Below are 21,022 nucleotides of genomic sequence, written 5' to 3'. Positions count from 1 at the left end.
TTGTATAATGAAAGAGAAAGAAGCTAAAATACAAATGTGACCCTAAACCACAAAACCAGTCAAGAGTCAGTTTTTTCAATTGAGATTTATATTTTATCTGAAAACTGAATAAGCTTTCTAATTATATATGGTTTATTAGGACAATATTTGGCCTAGATACTATTTATATATTTTTAAATTTTGATATTTTATATTTTACCTTCTTTTCCTTTTTGACAATCTGGAATTTGAGGGTGCAAAAAATTTAAATATTGAGAAAATCACCTTTAAAGTTATCCAAATGAAGTTCGTAGCAGTGCGTATTACTGATCAAAAATTAAGTTTTGATATATTTACGGTAGGAAATGTACAAAATATCTTCATGGAACATGATCTTTACTTAATATCCTAATGATTTTTGCATAAAAGAAAAATGTATAATTTTGACCCATACAATTTATTGTTGGCTATTGCTACAACTATACCTGTGCTACTTACGATTAGTTTTGTGGTCCAGGATCACAAATTAGTTTTAATGAAACACTTTTCAGGTAATAGTAAAAAAAGAAAAAATATATATTAAATATAATTTTTTTTTATACAGACATCCCAAAGTGAAATCATATTTTAATTTGACTTTCAATTTAGTCTTTTTTAACAATTACTTAAATGTCTAGGAATAATACATTTATTTATAGCCAAGTTTTTTCATACATCAGAATATTTCCAAACATAAACATCCAAATTGTGTGTAAAAAGATTGTTTATTTTGAGAAACCATTTTTGGTCAATCAACATGCAGCAATTACAATTTCTTTTGCATAAAATCTTTATTATTGCAATAGTAAGAGACAGTCATTATAACAACTAAACGTGTTACCAGGTGAATCCTAGTCTTTTCTTAGACTGCTGAATGTCAGGGTTCTCATTCAGCTCTTTTATGTTTTGAGTGGTGCCGCTCACATAACTTGGCATCTGAACACCCGACTCATCATGGACTAGATAACTTGGTCTAAGTCCGCCGAACACGGGCCCCAGACCCCCTCCGATGCCCTCTCTGGCAGCCTTCAGGAGCGGGTAGGTGTTTCTCCCTGCCTTCCCGGCTGTTTCGATGACCTGTTTGGCGTAATTCTGGAACTGGTTTTCCTCCTCAACGATGAGAGCGGTGTTCCTCACCACAAAGTCCTTGTCGTCTTTTTTCGTACGGTGATGCCTTGCACGTTTTTCAGCCTTCACAAAACCAATGTTGCATTTAAAAGAAATCATAGTTAACTGCATAGCATAAAACATATTCAAGAAATACAGAAAGATAGAAATTTGCTCAGTTACTCATCCTCAGGCCATTCAAAATGTAGATGAGTTTGTTTTTAATTTGGAACAGATTTGGAGAAATGAAGCATTACAGTACACACCAATGGATCCTCTGCAGTGAATGGGTGCCGTCAGAATGAGAGTTCAAACAGTTGATAAAAACATCACAATAATTCACAAGTAATCCACACTACTCCAGTCCATCAATTAACATCTTGTGAAACAAAAAGCTGAATGTTTGTAAGGAACAATCCCATCATTAAGATGTTTTTAACTTTAAACCATCGCTTCGGGCCAAAAAACGAGTCCATAATCCACGATAACATCAAAATGCACCATTATATTTGCTTAGAACTGTTTTGGACTGCTTTTTCTTGTGATTTGTGCATATTTCTCTCCTAATTCAGGCAAGATGGAGAAAGCAATATTATATAGGACTCATACTTACCCAGAAGCAATGATATTAAGTTAAAAACGACTTAATGATGGATTTGTTTCTTACAAACATGCAGCTTTTCACCTCTCAAGACATTAATTCATTGGATTGGAACGGTGTGGATTACTTGTGGATTATTGTGATGTGTTTATCAGCTGTTTGGACTCTCATTCTGACGGCACCCATTCACTGCGGAGTATCCATTGGTGAACAAGCGATGAAATGCAACATTTCTCCAAATCTGTTTCGATGAAGAAACAAACTCATCTTCATCTTGTATTTCCTGAGGGTGAATACATTTTCAGCAAGTTTTCATTTTTGGGTGAACTGTTCCTTTAAGAACTATACGCACCATTTCTTGTATATAGATGTCCTGTAGTGTTTTTCCTTCTTCTCTAGCTTTTTGAGCTTTAAGTTCTTGCTTTTCGATGAAGATTTTATCAGCTTCTCTCTTTGCATTCAGCATCTCCAGGGCTTTCTGTTTCTCTTCCTCTGCCTTTCGTTCCTGTTCTTTTCTCTAACATAGGGTTAAGAAAATATATATATTGTTATATATATAAAATATATATAAACAGTTTGATGGCTGTAATGCAACAGTACTGTTAATCACTGAAATGGTATGACATGGTATCTTGTCAGTAGTTGTTTTAGTTTAATTAAAAATCTAAATCATGCATCCCTTACAAGACAAATTTTCAAAGAGTTAAATCATTTGCTTGCACAGATATGTGACCATGGACCACAAAACCAGTCATAAGGGTCAGTATTTTGAAACAGGGATTTATACATCATCAAAACTGAAAAAACAAGGTTTCCACTGATGTATGGTTTGTTAGGACAATATTTGGACTACAGCTATTTGAAAATCTGGAATCTGAGGGTGCAAAAAAATCTAAATATTGAGAAAATCACCTTTAAACTTGTCCAAATGAAGTTCTTAACAATGCATAGTACTAATAAAAAATTAAATTTTGATATATTTACAGTAGGAAATTTACAAAATATCTTTATGCAACATGATCTTTACTTCATATCATAAGAAAAATCGATAATTTTGACCCATACAGTGTATTTTTGGCTATTGCTACAAATATACCTGTGCTACTTATATGACTGGTTTTGTGGTCCAGGGTCACATATATTAAGAACAGGTCATTTACCATGGACTCTCTGTGTGCAGCGATGGAGTTCAACATGGCTGCATGTTTTTCTTCTTTCTCACGCTGTTCTCGGGCCTGTTTGGCCTCACGTTCAGCAACCGCTTTTGCAATGATCTCTTCCTCATTGCTGATTTGTTGCTGCTTCTGAACAGCTAACTTCTGTATAATAGTCTCTCTGTGTCTCTGGAGTTCTCTAAAGCAAAAAGAAATGCAAATACAAATGCAAGTCCAGCGCTGAAACAAAGCAAGCAGTGAAGAGAATTTTTCTTTCTCTCCAGGGTTCCCACACTTTACCCACACAGTGAATTTCCATGACTTCTTCATAACGATACCACTTAGATGTGATTTATGGATAAGCATGTTGTAGAAATGTCCATTTGTATGTCAGGTAACATTATTTTGAATTAGGAATAAATTATTAGACTGAGTGTATTAATGTTCCAGACTGGAGATAGTTTGCAAGCATTTGCAAGTGCTGATTAAATAAGCTGATTAAATATTTTAGTGCAGGACAAAATCCACAATATCGTTATTGGTAAATAAAACTATTAAAAATTGTTTTGCAATAATTTAAATAAATCTGAAATAAAATATAAATATTGGATGAACTTAAACTTAATAAACTTAACTAAAAAATGGAAATGTTGCCTCTATAACTACGTGAAATAAAATAAGTTGAAGGACTAAAATTATTAGAACTAAAACTGAAAAAATAAAAGCTTAAAGTAGTATAAAAATAAAAAAAATTAAAAACTATACAGACTGATACAAAAATACAAAAAAATGACAAAAAGTACATAAAAATATGAAAATAAAAACATTCACACTATTAAGAATATTCACACTATATTATAAAAAATAGTATCTCAATGATACTAAAACAACACTGAAACTAAATAAAACATATATATATATAATATCAAAATATATTTCAAAATACATATAAATATTGCTATATTATTTATAGATTATATTAATTTATATATATAAAATATCAAAATATATTTAAAAATATCTGTAAATATTATTATATTATTTATAGATTATATTAATTTATATATATGTAATATAATATAAATATAAAATATCAAAATACATTTTAAAATATATATAAATGTTGCTATATTATTCATAGATTATATTAATTTATATTCATAAAGTACAAAAAGTAATATTTTATTTGTGCAAAATATGCTTATAAAATAACAAAATATTTAATTATAAAATATGCATAAATATGCATATATATATATATATATATATATATATATATATATATATATATACACACACACAATATAATATAATATAATATAATATAATATAAATCAAACTATATTTAAAATATTTATAAATATTATCATATATAAAAAATACTAAAATAACAAATAAGTCCATGAGGTCTAGAAAATCACAATTTTAAAATACCAAAAATGCCTCAAATATTAAAAATGCTGCCAAATGACTTTTATCTGTTATCTAGCCTTTAATATATCAAGTTTAGTATGGGTTAGAAGAGTTTAACATAAGTAGTCAAAAAAGGTGTTCATAAATGAAAAATACGATCCTGAAAATGAATTACAAGTTAATTTCTGCCACTACTGGGAATCCTGTCATTTACACAGTACCTACATGACACATTTAAACTGTGTTAGCATGTCATTTACAGTACCTAAACATTTCCTCCTGCTTCTCTTTCCTCATTTTCATGACTTTTTCTTTATGTTTGGCGAGCTGTTTCCGTTTCTCCTCCTCTTCCTCCTGCCTCTGAGCCTCTGTTGCTTTCATCATCTCTCTGTTGGTCAAATAGTTCTAATGGAAGCCAGAAGATGTTTCAAAAAAGCATCTGTTCCAGTCTATCTGTAAACATTGTTTAACAACCGCCTTACCTGATGAGCCTTCATCGCGCCTCTCTTCTCTTCCTGTCTCTTGCGCTCGTTCATGGACTGTTCCCACAGATGAAGATCTCTGAGTCGTTCAATTTCTTCAGCCTCACGTTTGACCTCCTGCCTCTCCTGCTCTTTCTTCATGTCGTGATCTTTTATCCTAATAGAGCAGGAAACATCAGGTCCTTTTTATTAGGTTCTTTTGCATTACCTTCATCATTGTTGCCCACTAATGTCTCCTTACTGTTGTTTCAAGCTCTCAGCTGTGGTCAGCTGGTCTTGTTTCCTCTGTATGGCTTTCTGCTGCTCCTGCTGGATAGCCTGTTCCTCTCTGCAAGCCATTTCAGCCAAGATATCTCTGTCTATGTCCTTGCTGGCATTCTGCTTCATGTGTTTTAGCTCAATCTGAGCCTCTCTTTCCTTCAGAACCTCTGCCAGCAACAGAGCACTCTATAAAAAAACAAAAGGATAGTTTCTACTAACATTTCACAGCAGAAGGAGTGTGACAGAATAATGTATAATACAGACATGGAAGCCTTTGACTCTGTCGGTCTGGTAGTACTGCTGGGTTTTTGCTTTCTCAATGGCCTCTTTCCGCATCTGGGCCTGGTATTTCGCTTCTTCTATGTCAATTTGTTTACGTTCCTCTTCTTCAATCGCCTCTCGGATTTTTTTCGCCTCTAGCTTTTTTTGTCGCTGTCCCTGTAAAGGAAAAAAAAATGTTATTCTCTATGAAAATTATTTTGCAAAAGCTTATATTAACCCAAGCATTTATTTTTTTTTTTGGTCATTTTTAATAGTTTTTGTTTTTTATACACTAAAAGTCAAACATTTTTGAACAGTAAGATTTTTTATGTTTTTTAAAGTCTCTTTTGCTCACCAAGCCTGCATTTATTTGATCCAAAGTACAGAAACAACAATAACATTTTGAAATATTTTTACTATTTAAAAAAATCATTTTGATCTGAATATATTTTAAAATGTAATTTATTCCTTTGATCAGAGCTATTTTTTTAGCATCATTACTCCAGTCTTCAGTGTCACATGATCCTTCAGAAATCATTCAAATATGCTGATTTGCTGTACATGAGACATTTATTATTAATTATTATTATTATTATTATCATCAATATTTAAAACAGTTGAGAAATTAATACTTTTATTTAGCAAGAATGCTTAAAATTGATCAAAAGTGATGATAAAGACATGCGTTATGTTACAAAAGATTTCAATTTCAGATAAATGCTGTTTTACTGAACTTTCTGTTCATTAAAGAGTCCTGAAAAATTCTACTCAGCTGTTTTCAACATAACAATAATAATAATAAATGTTTTTTGTTTTTTAAATTAGAATGAATTTTGAAGGAACATGTGACAGAAGTCAAGAGGCTAAAAATTCAGCTTTGAAATCACAGGAATAAATTACATTTAGCAACAGTTATTTCAAATAGTAAAAATATTTCACATTTTAATGTATTTGTTGTACTTTGGAACAAATAAATGACTTCTTTAAAAAACAAAAATATTATATCAAGATGGCATTCAAATTACAGTTAATTATTCAACTTATTCAATATTATAGTATAGTTTTTGTTTCAATAATGGTAGTTTTTGTTGTTATATATGTAGCTTTTAAGAATTTAATTCAGTTTTAATTTTAGCTATTTTAGCACATTGAGTTAAAGTAAATTAAAATGAAAAAATGTTGACTTGGCAATAGCTGAAATTCAAAAATATATTTTTATTTTATTTTCAATTTTATTTAAATTGTTTTATTTAAATATTTTTTTTTTTTATTATTATTTAAAACAATTTTTAAAATGGTATTAAACACAAAAACAGCCATATCAACAAGTAAAAAATTATCACGGGGTATTATAAAAAAATTACATACACATAGTATAATAAATTATATACTTGCATACAAAATATTATAATAAATTATTTTATCAACTAAATCGAACAAAATCATCACATTTTTCGTAATTTTTAATTAATTATTAATTAATATTTACTCCTTAAAAGTGTTTAGGTCATCAAAAAGTATGACATTTAAGAATATTTTGGGTTTTTCAATCAAACATTACTCACTATGTGTACTCAGAGAGCTACAAATACACAAACTCCAGTGCGTACTTACAGCAATAGTGTTGGACCAGTGTTTTACGAGCTCTTTCGAGCGCATGTGCAGCGCCTTCCGCTGTTCGGCTGCTGCAATCACACTTCTGTTGTGTTGATTGATTCCGTCCACACTGTCCTGCAGCCGCTGCCATTCCGATTTGGACAAAACTACCATTTGACGAAGATCCGCTTCGGTTTTCTCCACATCTGAACTCACTACTGTATGCATTTGACAACATATTTCTAAGTTATAAACTGTAACAATGATAGTTTATGTATTATCTTCTTCGGCTATCTTGGTTCACTAGTTAGCAAGTGCAGTCAGTACGTTTCATTCTTACCTTGTTTACTCGAGCCTTTCCTCCGGCCGTACTGAACAACACCTGATGGCATTGAGGCTGTTGACATTTTAACTGCTTTTGTATTTCCTCTCACATTCGCTGATCTTGACGTATTTTGAAGATGTTTTTATTCCTTCATACAACGGCAAACTTGGCTAACGCTAGTAACATATTCGGACTGTACACTGTGTTGCTCGGCAACCGTTTAAACTTTTGTTACACTGTTTCCCAGGTAACCCTGGAATAGGTGACGTCATGGGAAGCTTTAAAGAGCCAGCCAACTAGAAAATAAACTTTTAAGTTACTACACCATTTTTACCCTGTCAGTCTTTAGCATTATTTTTTTTTTTAATTTATTTCTTCTCAAATGTATTTTGGCTAAATGTTTTACTGTTTGGTTATTTGTCAGGATCTTTGTATATTGTTTATATATCTATTTTTGTTGTTATAATGCTGTTATGAGCTGTCGATGTGTGTATTTATCTTTATGTATGTTCAATAAAAAAATAAAGATAAAAGATATTGTATTTTTTTATTTTGAAAACACAAAGCATTTATCTTTAGAATATGTTGTTAATTAATTATTTTTGTATGCAAAATTCCGTATCCTTTGTGTCTTCCACTTTTTCTGTTGAAATTTAACTCTCTAATTTCATTACTCAGACTTATAAACAACAAAAAAATTACAAAAATGCTTTTTGATGACTTATTTAAAGACATGATTAAACCTTAATAATGTTTAATATATATATTTTTTTATTTGTTATATTTTCACAACTTTTATTTTAAAAATATAGAAAACAGCTGAATTCTTATCTTTATATTAAGCTTCATTTATATATATATATATATATACACACATATATATATATATATATATATATATATATATTTTTTTTATTATTATTGTTTTAAAGTCTTTTTTAAACAAATTTGTCTTGAAAAGTTACTGTTACTGCGGTATATTTTAAATTTACAACTTTTATTAAAGTTCCTGTATTAAAGGCTTTTCATTAAAATATAATACAGTTATGGCTTTCACCAAATAGTAAAACAATTATGAAGCACACTATTGTCATTTTTAGTTTTAAAATGCTTTTCTTTTAACTGACACATTATGTATGACGAATCTCAAATTAATAAACAAGCAAACTACTATATTACTGTATGATATTACTATCAGATAAGACCAGAACAGTACATGGCAACTGAAAAAACCTCTGTCATGTGCTCATCTAATTGGTCACATGCATGAGCTTGTGTGAAGAATTAGTCCAACTGGCCTGTTATAACCTTATTTTTTTTATCCTCTATTCACTTTAATGTCAAATAACGAGATTGTTTATATCATAAACCAACATAGTATAAAAGCCCAAACCTTCAGAAAATAAATTAATTAATTTAGTGCTGTCAAACGATTAACCGCGATTAATTGCATTCAAAATAAAAGTTTTTTTTTTTTAATATATGTGACCCTGGACCACAAAACCAGCTGTAAGTAGCATGGGTATATTTGTAGCAATAGCCAACAATACATTGTGGGTCAAAATTATTGATTTTTTCCCATAAAGATATTTTGTACATTTTCTACCGTAAATATATCAAATCTTAATTTTTGATTAGTAATATGCATTGCTAAGAAATTCATTTGGACAATTTTAAAGGCAATTTTCTCAATATTTTGATTTTTTGCACCCTCTGATTGCAGATTTTTAAATAGTTGTATCACGGCCAAATATTTTATATGATGTATAATTAATAATGTATACAATTAGTAATGTATAAAAAATGGACCCTTATGACTGGTTTTGTGGTTCAGGGTCACATATGTGTGTGTACTGTGTATATTTATAATGTATAAAAACACACACATGCATGTATGTATATTTAAGAAAAATTTGTAATTTTTATATATTAAAAGTATATATATATATATATATATATATAAATTAACTGATAAATTATATGAATATAAATATATGAAGAATTTATTTGCAAAACTTCATTTTTAAAATGTTTTTAAAATGTTTTTTTATTATTATAAATGCAGTTGGGTTGTTTTGATTAAATGATAATAGTACAAAAAATACAGCTAACTAACACAATAAAACACAATAAAAGCATAATTTATTAATATGAAAAAAAACCCCGGATTTATCTGTTTTTGAAAATGAACTCTTCATATGCCTGTAAATACATGTACATTTTTCAAAATATATACTGTATGTGTGTGTTTTTATATAAACATAATAAATATACACAGTATACACATATATTATGTAAACAAAAACTTTCATTTTGGATGCGATTAATCGCGATTAATCGTTTGACAGCATAAAAAAAATAAATAAGGAAATGAATACATGTGGGAATAAGTATAAAAATAAATAAACACATTAATAAATAAATACATACATGAAAGAATAGAAAAGTTAAATACAGAAAATAATAAATTAATTCATTTAAATGTAATTTTTAGCCATTTATTCCTATTATTTCCCTATTATTTATTTATTTAACGTTAGTTTTTTTTTACGTTTTTTAAAGTGACGGAGTGTGTTTTCACAAGTCGCAAAATTTGCTGTGATACTGTGGGGTACTTCTGTGGTTCAGCAGCAGGAGGAACTTTTAGGGAGGCGCGAGAAGGGCGGAGTTTATGCGAGGACATCTTCATTGAAAAAGCGGACGCAAATCGCGAGCAGTCAGTCATTTGAGGAGAATCGAGTAGCTGAATCAAAAGAAATGGCTCCGGTATCAGTCAAACGCGTTTTAATCAGTGAAAGCGTCGATCCGTGCTGCAAAACGATTCTGCAAGAGAACGGCATTGAAGTGACGGAGAAGCAGCAGATGACCAAAGAAGAGCTGATAGCAGAGATTCAGGTAAGTGATTCTGACTCTCAAGTTCAGCAGCAACTTCACCGGAATATCAAGTGCTGTTTTGAATCGCCGCCAGCGAACGGCGTCCTGCAAAGCAGCAGCGGTAAAATCAACTCTGTGCGAGTGAGAAAATATTAGCATGTGGATGTGTGCCAGTTGGATGTGCTGAAGTTTGTGTGAGTGTCACCCCTCCTCCACCTCTTCACAAATCTGATGCAACAGCAGCCTGTATCTGCACCATGTGAATCGTTTCAATCGATTCCTAACTGATAATTTTATTAAACACGAAGTAAACCATCAATTTATATTTTGTTAAGTGCATTGCTTCATTTGCTCAATGCATGTGTGTTTTTAGTTTGTGCATTGGTTGGGTTTTCATTTATTAGGTATTTGCATGGTTATGATGTACAGTAAATAAAATGCATATATAGTTTTTTTTCTTTGTGCATTAGTAAAAAGCAGTACTGAGTGCATGTTGACTTAATGCCACTATTGTCATGTAACATGTTGTTCTGACTAGAAAAGTTAAACTTGAACTTAAAATAAAACCATGCTTATTTTGTTTACATGTCTCTCCCCAAGAATTATGATGGTTTGGTCGTCCGATCAGCCACCAAAGTTACCGCTGATGTCATCAGTGCTGGCAGCAATTTGAAGATCATCGGACGGGCCGGAACCGGAGTGGACAACGTGGATGTGGATGCGGCAACTAAGCGAGGCGTTATTGTCATGAAGTAATGAAGCATGTTGAGTCTTGATTTGACCTCAATTGTGTGTTTTCAATGCTGAAGCAGGTTGCTCTAGTTGTGCATTCTTCTGTCTTTTTTTTCATTACTCCATAATGAAATTGTCATCAATTACTGTAATGTTTTCTTACAAAACACATCTTAGGAGATGTTAAAGGGGTCATCGGATGCTAAGTTCACTTTTACATGTTGTTTAAACATTAATGTGTGTTGTCAGTGTATGTACACATCTACCTTATAATGATAAAAATGCATGCAGTGGTTTTTAATTAATTTGTAAAAATAATATTGCCTTTTTCAAATCAAGCCGTTCTCAGATGCCTGTCGTTGTGGCCTCACACCCACAGAGGCCGCTCCCACGATAGTTGATTGACATGAGTGTCTTACCAAAGATCAGCTGTAACAGTCCAACCTTCATGTTTTGATGCCGGAGCAGGGATGTAAGTTAGACAAGAATTGAACGATTGAGGTGTTGTGTTGCTGGATGTAATAATGAATGTAGTGGTCGTCATTTACTTTGTTTGTGAAGAGAATGCACCTCCTGATCTACATATATCCATCTATGTTCGCACAAATCATTCGTGATCCAGCTTCGCTTACAGCAGAGATGAGTATAAGGGTTTTTTTTTTAATCTTTGCGATCGCCTTTCCTAATAATGTGTTAGTTAGCAAGTTTAGGGGCTAAAGTAAACCGGCTTGTCACTCCACAGAGAGAAGAGAGGGGCAGGGTGAACAGAGCTCATTTGCATTTAAAGCAGCCTCGACCAGAACAGGATGATTTTTGCAGAGCTGATTTTGGCAAGGTAAAAAGGGTGTTGTTTTACACTACTATTGAGAATTTTTAACCAAAGTGTATTATAGACTTTTCATTAAGACCCTAAAGAATCATATCAACTTGTGTAAAATAGGCATCCGATGACCCCTTTAAAGGAGTAGTTCACCCAAAAAATTAATATTTACTGGAAATGTACTGTACGAGATGTAGATAAGTTTGGAGAAATGTAGCATTACATCACTTGTTCACCAATGGATCCTATGTGGCGAATGGGTGCCATCGGAATAAGAGTCCAGACAGCTGATAAAACATCACAACACAAGTAATCCACACCACTCCAGTCTATCAATTAATGTCTTGTAAAGTGAAAAGCTGTGTGTTTAAAAGGAGTTTAAAAGTCTGTCATTTACTTACCTTCAAGTTATTCCAAACCAAAGTTTTATATCTGGATTGACTTCCATAATATGGAAAGAAGTACTGTGGATGTCAATAGGGACCAGAAGTTAATCAAACAAACAGCTTTTCACTTTACAAGACATTAACTGATGGACTGGAGTGGTGTGGATTACTTGTGGATTCTATTATGATGTTTTTTATCAGCTGTTTGGACTCTAATTCTGATTGCACCCATTCAAACTAATTGAACTAAATAAATCTTGGATGGCCTGAAAGTGAGTATGTTTTCAGAACATGTGATATTTTTATTTATTTTTTTTTTTTTTTTTTGATGAACTATTTCCTTTAAGTAGAAAGAGCAGGAATTCCTTTCCTAAATGTTTTATTCATTTTTTTCATAATTTCATTTTTAGCACTCCAAGTGGAAACACAATCAGTGCTGCTGAGCTCACCTGTGCACTTTTGATGAGCTTGTCAAGGTAAACTGGCAAAATTATTGTTTAATGAAGTACTTCTCTTTGTTGTTTTAAGGATTTTGAGATATATATATATATATATATATAAATTATTTATTTATTTATTTTTAATTAAATACAATTTTTTTTTTTAATTAAATACAATTTTTTTTTTCTTTTGGTTTTTCTCTGTATTTCTTAGACATATTCCACAAGCTGTCATGTCAATGAAGGATGGAAAATGGGATCGTAAAAAGGTATGTGCCCGTTTTGCCCTCTGACTGCCTGTTGGTAGCATGTAAAGGGTAGGTGTGTTACGGAATGGAGTATTGCACCATCCTGCTGTATATTGCACAATATGTTTTGGTAAATCATTCAGGTATTCTACCCATACTGAAAGTTTGTGCACAGTATACGCTACCAGTCAAAAGTTTTTGAACGGTAAGATTTTTAATTTTTTTCTGCTCACCAAGCCTGCATTTATTTGATCCAAAGCACAGCAAAAACAGTAAAAAATTTTTTTTAAATAATTGTACTATTTAAAATAACTGTTCTATTTGAATATATTTTAAAATAAAGCCCAAAGAATCCATGGTTTACAGCAGTGGTTTTCAAACCGGTCCCCCGCCCTACACATTTTGTATGTCTCCCTTATCACAAACACCCAATTCATGTTGTGCAGCCTCTACTAATGAGCTGAATCAGGTGTGTTAGATGAGGGAGATGTACAAAATGTGCAGGGCAGGGGTGCTTCCAGGACCGGTTTGAAAACCACTGGTTTACAGTGAATTTATAACAGCTAAGGGGCGTTGTTAGGCCAATGCGAATGATGCAATGATATTAATAAAAACGGCTTTGGTTGCAAAAAAGTGGTTGCCAAGCCACACTCAGAAGTAAATAAAGGTGTGTACTTGTAGAGTAATTTATAACCGCTTGGTGAACAGAAGAACGTGGGTCAACCAATCAGAATCAAGGACCGGAATTATCAGCAAAAAATAGTAACATTTTGAAATGTTTACTATTTAAATAACTGTTTTGTATTTGAATGTATTTTAAAATGTAATTTATTCCAGTGATTTCAAAGCTGAATTTTTAGCATCATTACTCCAGCCACATGATCCTTCAGAAATCATTCATATATTCTGATTTGCTGCTCAAAAAACATTTATTGTTGTTGTTGTTGTTATCATTATTATTATTATTATTATTATTATTATTAACAGCTGAGTAGAAATTGATGAATAGAAAGTTCAGAAGAACAGCTTTTATCTGAAATAGAAATCTCATTATAAATGTCTTTATCATCACTTGATGAGAAGAGACTTCTTTTAAAAATCTTACTGTTCAAAAACGTTTGACTGGTAGTGTACAGAGTTGCAATTCTGTAGCCGTGCTTTCCCATCTGTGTTAAGTCAATCATCACTAATCGGTTGTGATTGCTGAATGTGTCGCTCTGCATTGTTATGGTAGATGGCTGAGTGCTTTGCTAATGGTTTTGCAGTTCATGGGTGCAGAGCTCTATGGAAAAGTTCTCGGGATCGTAGGGCTTGGAAGAATCGGCAAAGAGGTGGCGACGAGAATGCAGTCCTTTGGGATGAAGGTAAGATCGCTGTGTCCTAATAACTGTCCTGACTTGAAATGGAAATGCAATTGAAAGCTTTTTTGGCATCCCTGATAGACCATTGGTTATGACCCCATCACGCCTCCGGAGGTTTCTGCGAGCTGGGGTGTGGATCAGATGTCTCTGGAGGAGCTGTGGCCGCAGTGTGATTATATCACTGTCCACACTCCACTCATGCCCTCCACCACAGGTACACACAAACAAAACATTTTGCCAGTTTGCTTCACAATTCAGTTAAAACAATACTGTGATTATTTTGCCTCATATTGTGGCTGCTTACATGCCAAGACTAAAACTAAAATCCTGAGCAGTAATATTTTTGTGTCACTGGTAAACTTAGTGATGGGAGAAGCGAAGCTTTTTGAAACTTTGAATCAAATGAGCCCATTGCTTCGCAAAATGATTCACTGTTTCGAAGGCTCCATGCACTGGTGACACCTGCTGGTCAAACATGCATGAAAGCATCTTTTATGAAGCAATTGCATGTTTTTCTGATAATGTAATCTAGTAAATGCAATAACAAAACAACAAATACTGTTGTATTACATTGTATTACATTATTACATTGTAAGGCTGGTTTTATTTATTTTACGGAGATCTTGGTTAATTCAGCCAATAAGAGATTATAAACTACAGCTATTCTTTTATAACACACGTGTAATTTTAAAATTGTCTACAAATTTATAAAACTGGTCCAAAACAAATGATTCGTAAAGATCTTCACAAAGCAGTGTTTTGACAGCACCAATTACTAGATATACTATTTTAGTTTTTGTATTAAAATTTTAAATTAGTTTTTTATTTATTTTATTCTATTTTAATTTCACTTAAAGATTTAGTAATTTTGTTGTGATTTTTTTTTTTTTTTTTTTTTTTTTTTTTATTATTAGTTTAATACTTTTTTTTAAATTAGTTTTTTTAAACGTATAGTTTTTTTTTTTTTTTTGTGTTTTAGTAATTTTAGTAAATAAGGTTAAACTATTTTATTTGATTTCAGTTACATTTATATAATTTTCATTAACATTGTTGTTTTTAGTTAATTAACTCTAATAACCCTGGTCCCGAGGTACCTGCATCTATCTAATGTAATCTTATAATAAAATATAAAACAATGGGTAACACTTTACAGTAAGGTTCATTAGTTAACATGAACTAAGAATGAACAATACTTCTACTACATTAATTAATTTTAGTTTATGTTAATTTCAGCATTTACTAATGCATTATTAAAATCACAAGTTGTTTGTTAACATTAGTTAATGGACTGAACTAACAATGAACGACTGTATGTGTTTTATTAACTAACATTAACAAAGATAACTATTATTATTATTATTATTATATGCAGCTTAATAATTGCACTATTAGATAAATTAAATAAATTTAGTCACCGTTGAGTTGCTAAATGTAAAATCAAACCTTTGTTGTTGTGTTACACAGGACTCCTTAATGACGCTTCATTTGCTAAGTGTAAGAAGGGTGTGAAGGTGGTGAACTGTGCACGTGGTGGCATCATCGATGAAGCCGCCCTCCTCCGAGCTCTGGAGTCAGGACAGTGTGGAGGAGCGGGGCTGGATGTATTTGTGGAGGTCAGAGCTTGTCATTCTCTTAGACAAAGAATGGTTTTAGCTTCTTGACAATAATAAATGGCATTGCATGCAAACATATTTAACAGTTATACTGATAATGTCTTTATTGGGTGGGTTCAGGAGCCTCCGAAGGACCGGGCACTGGTGAATCACCCAAATGTGATCTGCTGTCCTCATCTGGGAGCCAGTACTAAAGAAGCACAGGCCCGCTGTGGGAAGGAGATCGCCCTGCAGATTGTGGACATGGCCACGGGCAAAGCATTAGTGGGAGCTGTGAGTCATGCATTTTTTTTTTTTTTTTTTTTTTTTTTTTTTTTTATGTTTATGAGAGGATGTTTTTTCCTATGTTTTTTCAGAAGTAGCTGTAAATAATGCATATTTTTATACATTTAGGTTTTTTTTTTTTTTTTTTAAGACAAAACATGACAGACTTTTTACACAGATATTTAATTTTAAATCCAAAACTGCTTTTCTAAAAACCCAAAGTAAATTATGGAAACCGGTTCCTACAGTCAGAGAAAGCCTGGAAATATCTGTATGTATTGAAAGGAAAATGTCAGCACATCAAAGCCCCCAAAAATATCAAACTTTTACCCTGAAAAGATTACATTTGTCATAAATAAACAGCTCTATTTAATTGGGGACTATGAAATATTTTTACTAAGATAGTACATTAATAGACATGTTTTTTTTTGTTTGTTTGTTTGTTTTATTCTTATGGGAAAATAATTGAATGAAAAGCCAATTTGAAAGATTTTTGTAATATCTATTTTTATTTTGTTAAAAAAAAAAAAAAGTTAAATTATTGCATAATTAAACAGGGTAGGAGAAAGTATATTAACCAAAATTTTAGCTGAAGAAAAACAACACCACCACATCACTGATAACTCTATGATTTTTATTTGGATTGAATTGTTTAATATCAGCATAACATAAAAATTCACCCTGTTTTGTAAATGCATGTTATTGGTCATGAGCTGAACAATCCATTCATCCATGCATGCTTTTTTTTGAGCTCATGATTATTATGTATGTATTTATTTATTTATTTTAAATCAAAATATCATAACATGCTTTTGCAGTGCAAAGGCAGACTTTCTGGTGACATGCTGGAGTTCTCCAACCATATGGTCTGTTTAAGCCCTGCCCCCTTTTTTTTTTTACAATTGGTTGCAGGGTCACATGTAGCCCCACCTCCATCCAATAAGCACGTGGATGTATGTCACAATACGGAAGGAAAGATCATGACTTTAAATCTTTTTTCATTTTCAGGTGAATGCTCAGGTGTTGGTCAGTAGTTTCTCTCCTGACTCTCATCATTGGATTCAGTTGGGCGAGTCCATGGGCAGAGTGTTGAAGGCCTGCACTGCTTCTAAAGAACCCTACAGTCAGGTCCACATCACATCACTTGGTAAGTGGAGTAATTCACCCAAATATGTTGTCAGAAATTGTTGTCATTCACTCACTAACTCAGTGAGTGCTTAAAACAAATGACAACAAATCAATCCTGTTGGGACAGTATGTAAATTGTCTTTTAATGACACATGATGCAGGACAGGATACACAAGACTTACACACACATTTACTCATGAGAAAACCCTCCCATATGTAGATATCAGAGCTCATATCAAACATATTTTATTGGATTGTAATAGTTCTACTCTTCTAAGATTCTAAGAAAATTGTATTTATTCTGTTGATACAGCTGAAAAAGTAAAAAATGTGTAAGTTGGAAGAGTGTCAGATTCCTCCATCAGACCTTAAACCTACAATCAATCATTAAATATTAAATGAAAGGCAAGAAGAGTGGGATACATCTAAAAACAAAAATTTGCAATCCATCCTGAAATCTCAATGAGACTTTTAATCTTCCTTAAAACAAGATCTGATCAAGTGGTGTTTACAAGATGTCTTGTAAGTCATACAAAATTGCCTCATGCATTTTTGCTTAAAGGTGAAGACCCAACTTTGTCCCAGTTTTAAGTAAAAAGTAAAAAACTTTATGAAGTTCACTCACTCAGGGACTTACTTAGTAAGATTTTACCAGAAAAGATTTTTTTTAAATCATGCGTTCATAAATAAAAAATATCGTATAATTTTAACTGCTGTTTGCATAGTTTTTATTTTGCGTTCACGTAACTTTTGTATTATTCCAACTCGGTTTTTGCTATGAAGATAGGCTTTGCTGCTGGCAATAAAAATAAATAACTACTTTTTTTTAACACAATTTTTCCTGAAAGTCCTGTTTAGTTATAAAATATTTTAAATATTCACTTGGCGTACCTGAGAATTTAATATTTCAATAATTTAACGAAGCATTCGCATGTTTATGGTTCTCTGATGTCAGTTAATGCAAGTTAATGCCATATATGCAAGCAAAAAGATAAGATATTTAGTGCTAGATAAGTATATTTTATTATCTAATTTTAATTGTGCAGTCCTTTTTTTAATTTTATGATCAATTCAATTAATTAAAAAAAACCCATGGCATTACATTTTATCATTACAATGATGCCATCTTGGGGCAAGAGCATGCATTTTTGCTGAATTCTATATATAATTCTTTATAATTCTGTAATTGTATATGCAGATATTGTAAGTGTCTATATCAGGGGTGCTCAACCCTGGTCCTGGAGATAGACCTTCCTGCAGAGTTCAGCTCCAACCCTGATCAAGCACACCTGAACCTGCTAATTAGGATCTGAAGGAGCACTTGATAATTACAGACAGGTGTGTTTGATTAGGGTTGGAAATTAACTCTGCAGGAAGGTCGATTTCCAGGAACAGGGTTGGGCACCCCTAGTCTACATATTTTCTGAATTATTATTAAATTGGTTAAAAACCTTATTAATTTTTTTATTTGTTTGTATTTATGCTACTCAGGGGAGTCCTTGAAGAAGTCCACTGGATTTTTGAGCTCAGCAGCTGTAGTAGGTTTGCTCACTGAAGGTCCTCAGAATGGCCCCAACCTGGTGAATGCACTGCCTCTAGCTGCAGAGACAGGAATTACTGTAAGACTACTGTACAAAACCATAGTTTCATAATTTTGAACTACCCTGTATGTTAAAACACAAGCACAGTTAAGGTCAAAAGTTTACCTTTGTTAATTATTTTACCAAAATAAAAGGGATCATTTAAAATGCAGGTTATTTTTTATTTAGTACTGACCTGAAAAAGATATTTCACAAAAGATGTTTACATATAGTCCACAAGAGAAAATAATAGTTGAATTTGAGTCCCTTGTTTGTTCTGAACAGTTAAACTTCCTGCTGTTCTTCAGAAAAATCCTTCAGGTCCCCTAAATTATTTGGTTTTTCAGCATTTTTACATATTTGAACCCTTGAACAATGATTGTATGATTTTGAGATCCATCTTTTCACATTGAGGACAACTGAGGGACTCATATGCAACTATTACAGAAGGTTCAAACGCTCACTGATGCTCCAGAAGGATTAACATTGCATTAAGAGGCCAGTGGTGAAAACTTTTGAACAGAATAAAGATGTTTACATTTTTCTTATTTTGCATATACATCTTTTTTTTTCATTTAGTACTGCCCTTTAAAGGCTACAGACGATACTTACATGTTTCCCAGAAGACAAAATAAGTTAAATTTACCCTGATCTTCAAATTTCAAAAGTTTTCACCCCCCGGCTTAATGCATCGTGTTTCCTTCTGGAGCATCAGTGAGCGTTTGAACCTTCTGTAATAGTTGCATATGAGTCTCTCAGTTGTCCTCGGTGTGAACAGATGGATCTCAAAATCATACAGTCATTGTTGGAAAGGGTTCAAATACACAAAAATGCAAAAATGCAAATACACACTAAACAACAAAAAACAGCTGTGGATCATTCAGGTAACAAAACAGTATTAAGAATCAACTTAATGTAAACTTTTGAACGGGGTCATTTTTATAAATTCAACGATTATTTTCTCTTGTGGACTATATGTAAATGTATTTTATGTGAAATATCTTATTCAGGTCAATACTAAATAAAAAAACAACATGCATTTTGTATGATCCTTCTTATTTTGGTCAAATAATTAACATTTTTTTTGATTCTGCAAGGTGTATGTAAACTTTTGACCTCAACTGTAGCATCAACCTTAATCTGTCCCTGTGTTACAAACCAACAGGTGCAGACGGATCATAAAGACTCAAATGAGCGTGAGGCATGTGTGGTGGAGGTCTCTGTGAACAGGCAGTAGCTATAAGGCTATTGGTTCAGTACAGGCCGGAGTTCCTGTGCTGCTGGAGCTGAATGGAAGTGTGTTTCGACAGCCTGTTCCTCTCACCGGACACCTGCTGTTCTTCAAATCCGCCACCTCCACTGAACTCCTGCTCTCCGTAACTGGTAAAGACTGATTTACATTCTGCACAAATAGCAATATATCTAAAAATATTAATATATGTGTATGCTTTCCTGTCTTCCTCAGGCGTTTTGGCAGCTGCAGGTGTGGAGCTGCAGTCCTTCAGTGCCTCTTCTGCTGGCAGTGTTGAGCAGTGGTACTGCATGGGCATTTCTTCACTGCTGGGGGACATCGGTGCACTGAAGTCCTTAGTGAAAGAGGCTGCACAGCTCACAGTCTGAATATCTGTCAGTGATCCTGATTTGAACCACTTAACATTCCAGTGTCTTAAGCTCTAGCCTGACTGAGTTTCATTGTTTACTATTACTTACATTCTTTATAACACTATAATTCCTAAAACAACAGTGTGGAAAATTAGTCCTACTTTTACTTTTTGTTGTTATTGTTTACTAAAACCACTGTATGCCAGATATGTGAAGGTGTTTGATTAAAACAACAACATTCAGTGCTTTACAGTGGAGTGTGTCTCTTTTTATCTTACTAAAGGGTTGCTATTGGATCCTTTGTATAAAAAAATAACAAACAGCTGATGCCAGTGTGCTGCTAATATAGAAATGTACTGAACACTGTTTTTCTGTTTCAAGCTTTTTGTTAATATGCATTACAGAATTGGTTCAAAGTTAGAGTTAGAAATATCTTGGAGAAAAAAAAAAAAAGTGTTTTCAGAGAAATTTTGTATGTATACAAATTGTTTAATATCCAAGGTACACAGTTGTAGTAAATGTGCAGTTGATTCTTATTTTGCATTTTTAGAAAGTTTTAGAATATTTATCCTTTCCCAAGATTTGTCACTGCCGAGTTCCCACGGGTCCTTGAAATCCTTGAAAGTTTGTGAATCTGAAAAAAATTTTCAAGGCCCTGGAAAGTCTTTGAAAGTGCTTGAATTTATTTCTGTGCAAGAAGTTTTCTGGAAAAAATTCCCCATTATTTCCTCCGGTCCGCTAATGTGTTATTTCGCC

At 32.5% G+C, this 21,022-nt stretch overlaps 2 protein-coding genes across 2 annotated transcripts; one reads left to right on the top strand and one right to left on the bottom strand.

Annotated features, from left to right (window-relative positions):
• Positions 1-739: 739 nt before the first annotated feature.
• On the bottom strand, positions 740-7,640 carry cfap210 (cilia and flagella associated protein 210). The gene is made up of 9 exons (XM_051118550.1): positions 7,234-7,640; positions 6,912-7,111; positions 5,301-5,474; positions 5,017-5,222; positions 4,776-4,932; positions 4,559-4,698; positions 2,887-3,079; positions 2,079-2,243; positions 740-1,209 (listed from the first exon to the last, which is right to left on the bottom strand). The coding sequence occupies exons 1-9, from the start codon at positions 7,298-7,300 to the stop codon at positions 856-858; spliced, it is 1,656 nt and encodes a 551-aa protein (XP_050974507.1). The 5' UTR covers positions 7,301-7,640; the 3' UTR covers positions 740-855.
• Positions 7,641-9,882: 2,242 nt separating this feature from the next.
• Positions 9,883-20,516, top strand: phgdh (phosphoglycerate dehydrogenase). Its single transcript, XM_051120097.1, is given in 13 exon segments — positions 9,883-10,113; positions 10,693-10,844; positions 12,441-12,506; positions 12,685-12,739; positions 13,984-14,082; positions 14,161-14,293; positions 15,544-15,692; positions 15,813-15,965; positions 16,965-17,103; positions 18,576-18,703; positions 19,830-19,892; positions 19,894-20,047; positions 20,130-20,516. Coding segments are annotated over 13 exon segments (1,584 nt in total). The 5' UTR covers positions 9,883-9,975; the 3' UTR covers positions 20,285-20,516.
• The last annotated feature ends 506 nt before the right edge of the window (positions 20,517-21,022 follow it).

This window comes from Labeo rohita, chromosome 9 (genome assembly GCF_022985175.1).
Source record: "Labeo rohita strain BAU-BD-2019 chromosome 9, IGBB_LRoh.1.0, whole genome shotgun sequence".
NCBI classification, from domain to species: Eukaryota; Metazoa; Chordata; class Actinopteri; order Cypriniformes; family Cyprinidae; genus Labeo; species Labeo rohita.
This window is presented reverse-complemented; position numbering and strand designations above follow the sequence as displayed.

What these genes read in the sequence shown, in the direction of transcription:
- cfap210 (XM_051118550.1), bottom strand. Translation starts at nt 7,300, where the DNA reads ATGTCAACAGCCTCAATGCCATCAGGTGTTGTTCAGTACGGCCGGAGG. An exon ending in GAAAGGCTCGAGTAAACAAG is followed by an intron (nt 7,112 to 7,233) that starts GTAAGAATGAAA and finishes AAATGCATACAG; the next exon opens with TAGTGAGTTCAGATGTGGAG. An exon ending in ACTGGTCCAACACTATTGCT is followed by an intron (nt 5,475 to 6,911) that starts GTAAGTACGCAC and finishes TTTCCTTTACAG; the next exon opens with GGACAGCGACAAAAAAAGCT.